This window comes from Quercus suber, unplaced genomic scaffold, assembly GCF_002906115.3.
Source record: "Quercus suber isolate HL8 unplaced genomic scaffold, Cork oak 2.0 scaffold_273, whole genome shotgun sequence".
Lineage (NCBI taxonomy): Eukaryota > Viridiplantae > Streptophyta > Magnoliopsida > Fagales > Fagaceae > Quercus > Quercus suber.
In genome coordinates this window covers 408,638-421,140 of record NW_027069729.1, presented here as the reverse complement: position 1 = coordinate 421,140, position 12,503 = coordinate 408,638, and the positions used below count along the sequence as shown (strand labels likewise).

The 12,503-nt window shown below is 32.7% G+C and overlaps 1 protein-coding gene across 1 annotated transcript; it reads right to left on the bottom strand.

Moving 5' to 3' along the window:
- Positions 1-485: 485 nt before the first annotated feature.
- On the bottom strand, positions 486-9,884 carry LOC111995778 (wall-associated receptor kinase 1). The gene is made up of 4 exons (XM_065781626.1): positions 8,927-9,884; positions 8,550-8,723; positions 3,008-3,583; positions 486-1,263 (listed from the first exon to the last, which is right to left on the bottom strand). The coding sequence occupies exons 1-4, from the start codon at positions 9,822-9,824 to the stop codon at positions 629-631; spliced, it is 2,283 nt and encodes a 760-aa protein (XP_065637698.1). The 5' UTR covers positions 9,825-9,884; the 3' UTR covers positions 486-628.
- Positions 9,885-12,503: the final 2,619 nt, after the last annotated feature.

Sequence of the window (12,503 nt, the reverse complement as noted above, 5' to 3'; positions counted from 1 at the left end):
CCTCAAATGGCTTTTAATACTTTCTTTAAAGGGTTTTGACCCTCGAAAAAACCAACTTTGTTGACATAACTGATATTCTTCAGCTGTTAAAGTCAAAGTTTGCCAATAAGGCATGGAATTTTAAGTGACCACCATGGGGCCTGAGGGTAAATTCGGCCTATTCAATTTTCATATGACTCGGAAGAAAATTTTTATTGTTGAATTTTAAGCCCACATTTTATCCCTTGTTATACAGTTTTCTATTTTCTTTGTTAAATTTATAATTTCATAGCTCCCACGGAAGTTTATAGCCAGATATTTAAATCTCTTTAAAATATGACAACTGCAGGCAGCATGATTGCTCACCTATACAAGGCCTTCGATGGGATCTGTCTCAACCTGTCAAAGTAGAATATCAATTAGTATGAATTAGATGATATTGAATACCACCTAGACATATCTGGGGAAATGCATGTTCCTTTGTTCTTGTGCCAGATTTTATTCAGTCTACATGTGTATAATGTCATACATAGCATGAACCAGTCTATAACATGTTCAAATATATTGTCATACATAAATTCAATTGCATAATAGATACACCAATAATTTAGCCTCAAGCGATGCAAGAATATTACGGTGGATTAACTAATTATCTCCCATCATCCAACGGTTTCAATGCTTCGTTTCTTATGCTATCATACCCAGCAACTGTACTGGAAGAACAACTGGGACCAACATCAATACTAAATGATTGAGTAGGTGCACCAAGCAAGTACTCAGTCTCTTCTGTATAGAGACTAGCATTTCTCCAAGGATGTTTTTCCATGATAACAAATCCCTCCAATTCCATTGCCACTTCCTTCATAGAAGGCCTATCCTCGCCTGTCACTTTCAAGCACCTTTTTGCAAGATTAGCAACCTCCTTTAGTTGCTCAATATTACCCTCATTAATAATATGATCTTCAAGAATTTGAACTAGGCGATCATCTTTCACAGCAGAAATAAAGAACTTTGCTAGATTTCTGTCAATTTCAGGCCTATCGAACGAAAGTGCCCTCTTACCAGTCAAAAGCTCTGCCAAAACAACACCAAAACTGTACACATTACTTTTCTCTGTTAGTTGGCTAGTATGGAAGTATTCTGGGTCCAAGTATCCAAAAGTTCCTTGCACCAAAGTGTTTAATTGTGTTTGATCTAGAGGAACCAATCTGGAAGCTCCAAAGTCAGACACTTTTGCTGTGAAATTATCATCTAATAATATATTTGCAGCTTTGACATCTCTATGTATAATTGGCACAGAAGTTGTAGAATGCAAGTACGCAAGTGCTCCTGCAGTTTCTACAACAATCTTCAAACGTTTTTCCCAAGAAAGTAAGGATGATAAGCCTTTATCATCAATGTGTTCAGAAAGGGTCCCTTTTGAAATGAATTCATAAACTAGTAAGGGCACTTCTGTTTCTAAACAACAACCTAATAGCTTAACCACATTCTTATGGTTAATATGGGTGAGCACAATTATCTCATTTACGAATTGCTCGATTTGGGTCTGATTACCAATTTTGGACTTCTTAATAGCAATCACTTTGTTATCTGGTAATATTCCTTTATAAACTGTTCCATAGCCTCCTGGACCAAGGACTCTACTTTCATCGTAGTTGTTGGTGGCCTCTTCGAGCTCTTCTGCACTATAAATCTTGCCTGTTTCTATAGACCCTTTCCGATTAGATAGTTTCTGTTGTAATAATAAGCCACCATTTTGTTGGAAGAATTTTTCTCTGAGCTTGATGAGCTTTTTTTTTCGCAGTCCCCAATATATCCAAGAGCCTCCCACAAACAATAGTAAAAGGCCAATGCTGATACCTGCACACATTGAAACATGCATTTTCACCTTGAACAACTTTCTAACCTTTTATATTTGTCAATCCCATTGTCTTTAAGTTTGTAATGGCAAATACTTTGACATGGTATGAACTAAATATTTAACATATCTATTATACAAAGATGACTAAATCAATATGTGAATGACAAATTTACAACGTAATTTGTGACTACTAAATAAGCACATAAGATGTGTAGAGGATCGTGATCAATGTGAAACGGAACATGCAAAGCAAATGTCAACAACACTAGACAATGGCTATCTACGATGGATAATTATTGGAAAATTGCTGTTATGACTATCGATGGCTACACCAGTGTCCATAATGATGACATTGGCAATATGAAATGGTAATTGGTGGTTTGTAACTTTGTATGAGGAATAACTATAATGTAATATTTAAGCTTATATAATTGATAAATATAAATTTTTCTTTCACATAATCGGCTTTGCATATAACTTTAGGTAATTCTATACTCAAGACCTTTTAAAGAATCTAAAGATCAAGTTTCTCAAAAAAAGAGTTTCAGTTTTTTTTTTTTTTTTTTACCTGGAATTCTTTGGCTGTCTCTTCAATTGTACGTGTTCTAAACTCCAAAGAAAAACACCTCTTAGCCTCCTTAGTGATAAAACCCTAATTTAGTTTTTCCTCCGCCTTATATTCAACACATCAAAGATGTGGGCTTAGTGGGGTAGTGGGCCAGAGTTTGAAACCCACTTGAACTTATCTCTTCAGTCTCCAAGAGGCCCATAAAACATCTCCCTTTTATTTATTTATAATTTTAATTGTCGCACCAAATTATTTGCACTAAAACTTTAATTTTCTCACCTATTTGTAGCACTACAAAATTGTCTACTCTCATCTTACTGTGCGCACACATAAAGTACCTCAACTTTATATAAAAAAATAACAAGGTACGGGGATAATCATAAAAGCAAAAATTGGGGTATTACAAAAACTGTACACATCACTTTTCTCTGTTAGTTGGGTAGTATGGAAGTATTCTGGGTCCAAGTATCCAAAAGTTCCTTGCACCAAAGTGTTTAACTGTGTTTGATCTAGAGGAACCAATCTGGAAGCTCCGAAGTCAGACACTTTTGCTGTGAAATTATCATCTAACAATATATTTGCAACTTTGACATCTCTATGTATAATTGGCATAGAAGTTGCAGAATGCAAATACGCAAGTGCTCTTGCAGTTTCTACAGCAATCTTCAAACGTTTTTCCCAAGAAAGTAAGGATGATAAGCCTTTATCATGAATGTGTTCAGAAAGTGTCCCTTTTGAAATGAATTCATAAACTAGTAAGGGCACTTCTGTTTCTAAACAACAACCTAATAGCTTAACCACATTCCTATGGTTAATATGGGTGAGCACAATTATCTCATTTATGAATTGCTCGATCTGGGTCTGATTACCAATTTTGGACTTCTTAATAGCAATCACTTTGTTATCTGGTAATATTCCTTTATAAACTGTTCCATAGCCTCCTTGACCAAGGACTCTACTTTCATCGTAGTTGTTGGTGGCCTTTTTGAGCTCTTCTACACTATAAATCTTGCCTGTTTCTACTGGCCCTTTACGATTAGATAGTTTCTGTTGTAACAATAAGCCACCATTTTGTTGGAAGAATTTTTCTCTGAGCTTGATGAGCTTTCTTTTTTGCAATCCCCAATATATCCAAGAACCTCCCACAAACAATAGTAAAAGGCCAATGCTAATACCTGCACACATTGAAACATGCATTTTCACCTTGAACAACTTTCTAACCTTATATATTTGTCAATCCCATTGTCTTTAGGTTTGTAATGGCAAATACCTTGACATGGTATGAACTAAATATTTAACGTATCTATTATACAAAGATGACTAAATCAATATGTGAATTACAAATTTACAACGTAATTTGTGACTATTGAATAAGCATATTGTTGGGTGTACACGTGTGAGTAAAGTCCTATATTAAATAAAGATTAGAAGAATGAGTAGTTAATATAATATAATTGAGCACATACCCATTGGGTTGAAGCTTTTTGGGTTGAAGTGTGTCCTATATGTTATATTAATTATTTAAGGAAATTCTCTAAGGTGTTTATCTCCCTAACAAGTGGTATCAGAGCTCATGGTGGAGTGGGGCAAAGGTGGCAAGGTTATCAAGATTCCTTTCGTAGTTGGAGTGGGAAAGGGGTGTGTGTGTACTTAAAACCCTTTTGCAAATGGAGCAGGGCGGGTCCCTTTCGCAGTTAGAGCGAGGACGGTATATTACACCAAACAAGCCCATAAAGCCCACACAAATGATCTTGGAAAAGGGCCAACAAAGGAGTATTATTACCAATGATGCTAGACAACGATAAGGTGCGAGGTTCCCATGGAGGATAAAAGATGTGTGTGGTTGACACATGAAAGCCCATGGATGATGCACTAGTGAAGGAAAAAGCCCATTAGGCAAGGGGGAGCAAGTAGGACTTATTCATGACCCACAAAGAGGTCTTGAAGCTTACAGAGAGGCAGAGACTCACACGTGAGGGAGAGATTGTTGGGTATATACATGTGAGTAAAGTCCCACATTGAATAAATGTTAGAAGAATGAGTAGTTAATATAACATAATTGAGCACATACCCATTGGGTTTAGACCTTTTGGGTTAAAGTGTGTCTCTATATGTTATATTAATTATTTAAGATAGCTTCCCAAGGTGTTTATCTCCCCAACAATAAGATGTGTACAGGATCGTGATCAATGTAAAACGGAATATACAAAGCAAATGTCAACAACACTAGACAACGGCTATCTATGATGGATAATTATTGGAAAATTGCTGTTATGATTATCGATGGCTACACCAGTGTCCGAAATGATGATATTGGCAATATGAAATGGTAATTGGTGGTTTGTAACTTTGTATGAGGAATAACTATAATGTAATATTTAAGCTTATATAATTGATAAATATAAATTTTGCTTTCACATAATCGGCTTTGCATATAACTTTAGGTAAATCTATACTCAAGACCTTTTAAAGAATCTAAAGATCAAGTTTCAAGTTTCTCAAAAAAAAGGTTCAAAAATTTTTTTATTTAATTTTTTTTTTTTTTTTAAGGAAACAATTGAGTTCAAAGTCCAAATAACACACTAGGATAAAATATAATCAGTTGGGTCAAGGGTGTTAGACAAATGCAGTAATGTCAAGGGAGTCAATTTTATACCAAAAGTCATTTTGGTTTGGTATGAAAAATGAAATATTTTGACACTAATTGATACCGATGTACCATTTTAGGAGTTACTATATATATATATATATATATTTGCTTTTTTTTAAAATATACTATTTAAAATCCACACATTTTATAAGCTTAAATATTATCCTAACTACATTAACCAAATGTATTAACTTAAATAACATGGTTTATAACATTTGTTTTTATAAATATTTCACCAACATAAACATCAATTCTAGCTAAAATACCCAAAAATTTCCCGGCATAATTGGAATATGCCAGTGCAACCTTATACGTTAGTCAGTACAACCAATATTGGTACAATGTTGACTTTCTTGAAAAAATCATTATCATCATCTTGGGCCAATTACAAACAATACATCTAGTTCCGATAAAAACTAGTTTTTCATTAAGTTCTTTTTAAATGCTTAACTCTATAAAAATGAGTTTTTAAATTTTTGTGTTTTTATATGTATCTTTTCATTTAAAAAAAAAAAAAAAAAGGCAAAACCTTAGTAATTTTTTTTTTTTTGATAATATGATAGTTACAACCTTTTGATACCGATGTACTATTTTAGGAGTTACTATATATATATATATATATATTTTCTTTTTTAAAAAACATACTATTTAAAATCCACACATTTTGTAAGCTTAAATATTATCCTAACTACATTAACCAAATGTATTAACTTAAATAACATGGTTTATAACATTTGTTTTATAAATATTTCACCAAGATAAGCATCAATTCTAGCTAAAATACCCAAAAAATTGCCGGTATAATTGGTATGTGCCAGTACAACCTTATACTTTAGTCAGTACATTTTAGAAGATTACGATACTAATTTTATGGCCGATACAATATATACAACTAGTACTAATACAATGTTGACTTCCTTGAACAAAGCATTATCATCATCTTGGGAACATTACCAACAATACATCTAGTTCCAATAAAAACTAGTTTTTCATTAAGTTATTTTTAAATGCTTACTCTATAAAAATGAGTTTTTAATTTTTTGTGTTTTTATATGTATCTTTTCATAAATAAATAAATAAAAAGGCAAAACCTTAGTACAATTTTTTTTTTTGTTTGATAATATGATAGTTACAACCTGAAATGGAGGGGATTTGAACTTTATATGTCTCCCTTAGAAATACCAAATAGTGCTAATCAGCTAAGCTAGAAAGCTCTTGACAATGAACTACACCTAAAGAAACTATACTTAGCATTTTCATATACATAATCCCACTAAAAAATTGTTCTAACATGAGTTTATACAAATTAAATATAAAATAAGACCATGTTAATATTAATTGATTAATTTTTTTTAAAGAATATATTTTATTCAGCTTTGAACTAGGTTTTTTGCTCTTAAAGTTTTCCTAAATTGAAATAATTAAAATTTGGTTATATTGTTTCTTGTTTATCAGGTTCTATAACGTGCAAAATACCCTCTAAAATTTATCTAGGCATTAAAGTACTTATTGCATGAACCAAACGATAGTTCGGTACAAAGCAGAAGCTAGAAAATGATACTGTTTTTTGTTAAATTGAGTTTATCTATTAAAAGTTATTTTCGCATAAATAATCTGTTTAATCAAATTTTCTAAAGAAATTTTGAAGTTCAAAATGGATATTAAAGTATAATTTAGGTGACAAATTATGAACTATGGGGTTGATATGCGATTTAGAATTCCTAATTTAGTTTGGCTTTAGGGTTTATTTGTTTTCTCTTATTTTTTATTTTTTATTTTTTTTACTAGACATAGTTTTAAATTTTCACTTTTTTTTTGACATAGAATACATTTAAATAATTTATTTTCTAAATAAAATATTTTTTAAAAAATAAGTTAAATAAACCTGACAGATTCTCCATGGTATTGCATCCCTGTCTTTCTAGTAGTTTTTTTCTTTTCCTGAGGAAAAAAAAAAAAAAAAAAAAAAGAGAGAGAAAAGAAGAAGAAAAAAAGGAATGCTATGGATGGGCTTTGGTTCTGGTCCTAACTCAACATGGGCCTTTCCAATTGTGCATCTCTATTTTTTCGGACTTATAGTAGGTTGACCGTGAGCTTAGGTTACAAATTTGGGGGGACCCAAGATTGAGAAAGCATCAGAAATTCAGGATGATTGCCTGCTCATTGTGGTCCCGTATCGCACCTGGTTCTATGGCTAACACAACAGGTCTCCCAAATTTTTGTTATAACTTATGGGACCCAAGAGATTTACACAAAATTTTTTGAAAACGATTGATTTATATTGATTTATTGGTTTTTTGTTTTTCCTTTTTTTTGTTTTGCAATACAAAATTTCACAAAATTTTTTTTTGAGATATTTATAATATGCTATTAATTTTGCAGCTAGAATCTTTTCTCCCTCAAATCTCCAAACACTTTGTACATAAAGAGGTGTCAATTAAAGTACAAAATTTCACATACTTTATTCTCAAGTTGTATATGAAATCTTAAGAGTCTGTTTGATAAGAGATTTATAATAATGTTATTATTGTTTTGTGGAAATATATGTAGATAAAAAAGTATGTAAAATTATGTTTAATATTGTTTAAACACTGAAAACTGTTACTTAAACAACAATAATAAATTCCCCCTAAATCTCCCTATTATGAAACAAAAGCTTCTATTTTATCCCAAGAAGTGCTCGTTTGGCTGGCACGTTACATTTGACGTTTGCGTTTTTTCAGCCTTTTTTTTTTTTTTTTTTCACGCGTTTCTAGCTAAATTTTACTGTAGCAGCACTGTAGCGACTACTGATTAATGAATAGTAGCCGCAATAGTTGACTTTTCAACACAAATTTCACTGTTTATGAACCCACAAATTTCACTTTTCAGCAACTTTTTTATTAAAAATGGGTCCCACGGTACTATTTACATATTTAAAAATGATTTGCTATAGTGTTTTTCAGATTTCAGTTTTCAGTTTTCAGTTTTCAGTTTTCAGTTTTTAGATGTATCCAAACGAAGCCTAAATATGCATTTTAATAAAGAATATTTTATTCTACGTTTTAGTATCTGTACATGTTTTCCACTAGACAACATTGATCAATGAGGCTAATGACACGTTAAAGGCATTTAAAGGGTTTGTGGGCCTTGTAAAAAAGATTCCATAATTACAATACGTGTAATCATCGTTACAATATCAAACGTGTCCTAAAATTTCCTTTATTTTCCCCAAACCAATCATGTCTCTTCTTGTTTTTTGGAACAATGACTACTAGTCATTCTTTACATGATCTTACATTTAAAAGTTAAAACTCAATCTATCTGTATTTCTAGTAACTTATTTATATAGTGGTTATGTATATTTGCTTTTTTGCTAAATAGCCTAATGTGTGCCAAACAAATATTAAAAGCTAATTAATTTTCAAAAAAGCTAATTTTGTTAAATTAAGGAAAAAAAAAAAAAAAAAACTAAAGCAAAATGTTTGCCAAAGAGCAACTAAATAACTTACCAATAGTGAGGCTAATTGCTAGTGATAATTTAGGAACAGCTTGATTGGGGACACATGCCTCTCCGTCCAAGTGGTACCCCTCCAAGCACGAACAATGATATGATCCGACATCATTAACACAAAATTGATTGCTTGTGCAGTTATTGGGCTCCTTAACATCACATTCGTTAATGTCTGCAATTGAAAAAAAAAAAAATCAATTTTTATGTAACTTAGGAGAACCACAATCAAAAGCAATCACAAACTATTGAAACGAAAATGAAACCTGAAACGTATTGCCACATAATATATATATTAGAAATTCGTTGAAATGTGTTTCATTAATTTTCTTTCTTTGATTAAAAAAATGGTAGTAGATATGTAGATATATTGAATACCTTGGCAACCGTCTTTGAGGTATGGGTTCCCGCGGTAACCGTCCCTGCATTGGCAACGGTACCCAGACCAGGTGGAATTGAGATCAATACATGTGCTATTCCCTCCGCATACGTAATTCGCTTTTTTCCGAGCAACTTCACACGTCTCATTACCAATTGCCCAATCAAGAACCATGGGAAGGGTTTCATTGTTTTGTAGACTGATAAGATAATCTGAGTAGAAATTGAACTTGTCTTCTTGGATGACAAAGGCAGAGCTGCATGGATTGAAATTCCAGACTTGTGTGTGGTTTTTAACGCTATAGGCTTTAAAATAAATATTTGTCAAATCTTGAGGAATATCCATTTGGCAACACCTAATCCCAGAGCATGCCCCACTGACTACACTCAGTGTGTTATTACATGTGGACTGGCAGCGTACGAGTGAGGGTTGACCGTTCAGAAAACCATTAAGGTATGCGCAAGTGTCACACCCGACTGCCACAAACTTGTTTTTGGTGACAGAAACTGTGAAACTGGGGACATAGAGAGTTGCCGTGTTGTCCGGTGAAAGAGGCGTACCAGACTGGTCGTAACAGTCAATTGAGTTAGACATCTGGATGTCAATCTCACCAAATTCCATGGAAATGCTTGTAACGTTGAGGTTCCAAATCATTGGTTGAGGTTGGTCGCGTGCGTTGGTAGTACAATTGATAAAATAATACCCATCATAAATATTAGCAGTATCATTGAGGTAACAACCTTCAGTTGTGCCAAAGGGATATGGAATTGTTACATTTCCACAACTGTCGGGGCAGTTAGGTAGGGCTATTGGAAATGTTGTTGCTGTGGCTGCCATTATCGCTGATAATATCACACCAACCCAGATGACTTGCACAAGCATCCTATGGAACACCATAGCCCCACTATTTTTCCCAGAAGAATGTCTAAGATTAATGTTTTGGTGTATTGAAACTTCGTAAAGATGATGGGACTATTTAAAAGCATACGCAAAGATAAGGCAACTCAAATGCACGACTCTTGAAGTGAATGTGGTGGAATTGTGTTTACACTTTACATCCTTGACTTTGGCAATTACTGGATGGAAAATGTCAAATTTAGAGTATAGATAAGAAATGGAAAGAATTTTCTAAATAACAGTTTGTGAAATGATTTATGAAGGTAGCATTAATCTTACTAGAATGTGATTAAGAATACATTAAATTCTCAACGGTGATTTTTTTTAATGGTTTAAGAATTATCATTTCTTTCTAGACTACCGAATTTGCTATAATTTTTGTTATAACTTGATAATAAATGTAACCGTGGTTGGTGAATTCTTATTTTCACATGGATGAACCACTTTAACGCCACAACACACAATAGCTAGCACAAGTTCTGGTTGAATTTATTATTAAAACTAATAGTCACGTACTCTTTATAATATCTACAAGTAACTCAAATGAAAGCCTAGCAACCTGCTTAGTGTTTGTGATCTCCAAGGACAAGGTTAGCTCTTTTTTAGGCTTTTACTTCAGCGAAAGTATTATGAGTTGAACCTTCCCAAAATTATAATATTAATCAGATAATTAATTCAATTAATTACAGAATTGTAAGTTTGTATAATTTACGTTTAGATAGTCCTCAACACTTGTTTTGAATATAATTCCAAAGTGACCGTACGATGGTGATTGAAAACCTAATATCCCTAATTTTTTGAGAACTAACGTTCTTTATTTGACTTGGAAGAAATTATAACAGGACACGCCCCATCAAAGTTGATGGGAAGTTACAACATTTTCAATGCATAATAATCAAAATTTTATTTATTTATATATGAAGGTGATCAAAGTTATAAGGATATCTAAATCGTTCAAATAAATCTATAAAACATGAGGATATATAAATTTTTAATTTTTGCATGGATTATTAGTGAATTAAGGTGATTGATATTGAAGGCTTAAAAAAAAAAAAAAGATTGATACTTACTTATATATGTACGATAAATATATTACATAAGCAACAAAATAAACTCTATTTTATTATAAAGTGTTGAATTTAGAATTGTCACTTTGGTCTAAATTACAACAAAACTCATTGATGATGCTGAAAAAATCAACAGTGAATTGCACAATGCTCGTACCCTCGAAACGACACCTGCACAGAGAAAAGAGGACCTAACAGAGAGCACCGGTGTAGTGCCGGCCAAATACCCTCCGAAGGTTAAGTTAGAAAGTATGCTCACAACTCTAGAGTGCTAGAGAGGGTCAATTATGCGTACCTCGGCTTATGAGGGTATTGGGGCTTTTATAGTGGCTTGAGATTGACATCCCTTCCTTGATGCGGAAGTCTTTTCCTTATAGGACTCTTCCTGTGGAGTCCAAAACGTGATGAACAAGTCTCCTCTTTACATTTCCACAACTGTCGGGGCAGTTAGGTAGGGCTAATGGAAATGTTGTTGCTGTGGCTGCCATTATCGCTGATAATATCACACCAACCCAGATGACTTGCATAAGCATCCTATGGAACACCATAGCCCCACTATTTTTCCCAGAAGAATGTCTAAGATTAATGTTTTGGTGTATTGAAACTTCGTAAAGATGATGGACTATTTAAAAGCATACGCAAAGATAAGGTAACTCAAATGCACGAGTCTTGAAGTGCATGTTTGTGGTGGAATTGTGTTTACACTTTACATCCTTGACTTTGACAATTACTGGATGGAAAATGTCAAATTTAGAGTATAGATAAGAAATGGAAAGAGTTTTCTAAATAAACAGTTTGTAAAATGATTTATGAGGGTAGCGTTAATCTTACTAGAATGTGATTAAGAATACATTGAATTCTCAACGGTGATTTTTTTTAATGGTTTAAGAATTATCATTTCTTTCTCGACTACCGAATTTGCTATAATTTTTTTCATAACTTGATAATATATGTAACCGTGGTTGGTGAATTCTGATTTTCACATGGATGAACCACTTTAACACTACAACACACAATAGCACAAGTTCTGGTTGAATTTGTTATTAAAACTAATAGTCACGTGCTTTCTATAATATCTACAAGTAACTCAAATGAAAGCCTAGCAACCTGCTTAGTGTTTGTGATCTCCAAGGACAAGGTTAGCTCTTTTTTAGGCTTTTACTTCAGCATAAGTATTATGAGTTGAACCTTCCCAAAATTATAATATTAATCAGAAAATTAATTCAATTAATTACAGAATTGTAAGTTTGTATAATTTACGTTTAGATAGTCCTCAACACATGTTTTGAATATAATTCCAAAGTGACCGTGCGATGGTGATTGAAAACCTAATACCCCTAATTTTTTGAGAACTAACGTTCTTTATTTGACTTGGAAGAAATTATAACAGGACACGCCCCATCAAAGTTGATGGGAAGTTACAACATTTTCTATGCATAATAATCAAAATTTTATTTATTTATATATGAAGGTGATCAAAGTTATAGGTATATCTAAATCGTTCAAATAAATATATAAAACATGAGAATATATCAATTTTTAATTTTTGCATGGATTATTAGTGAATTAAAGTGATTGATATTTAAGGCTTAAAAAAAAGAAAAAAAAAAAG

Excerpts from the sequence above, each read along its gene's own strand:
- LOC111995778 (XM_065781626.1), bottom strand. The coding sequence starts at position 9,824 with ATGGTGTTCCATAGGATGCTTGTGCAAGTCATCTGGGTTGGTGTGATA. Across the intron at positions 8,724-8,926 it reads CCTCAAAGACGGTTGCCAAG|ACATTAACGAATGTGATGTT; the intron begins GTATTCAATATA and ends TTTCAATTGCAG. Across the intron at positions 3,584-8,549 it reads AGCAATTAGCCTCACTATTG|GTATTAGCATTGGCCTTTTA; the intron begins GTAAGTTATTTA and ends CAATGTGTGCAG.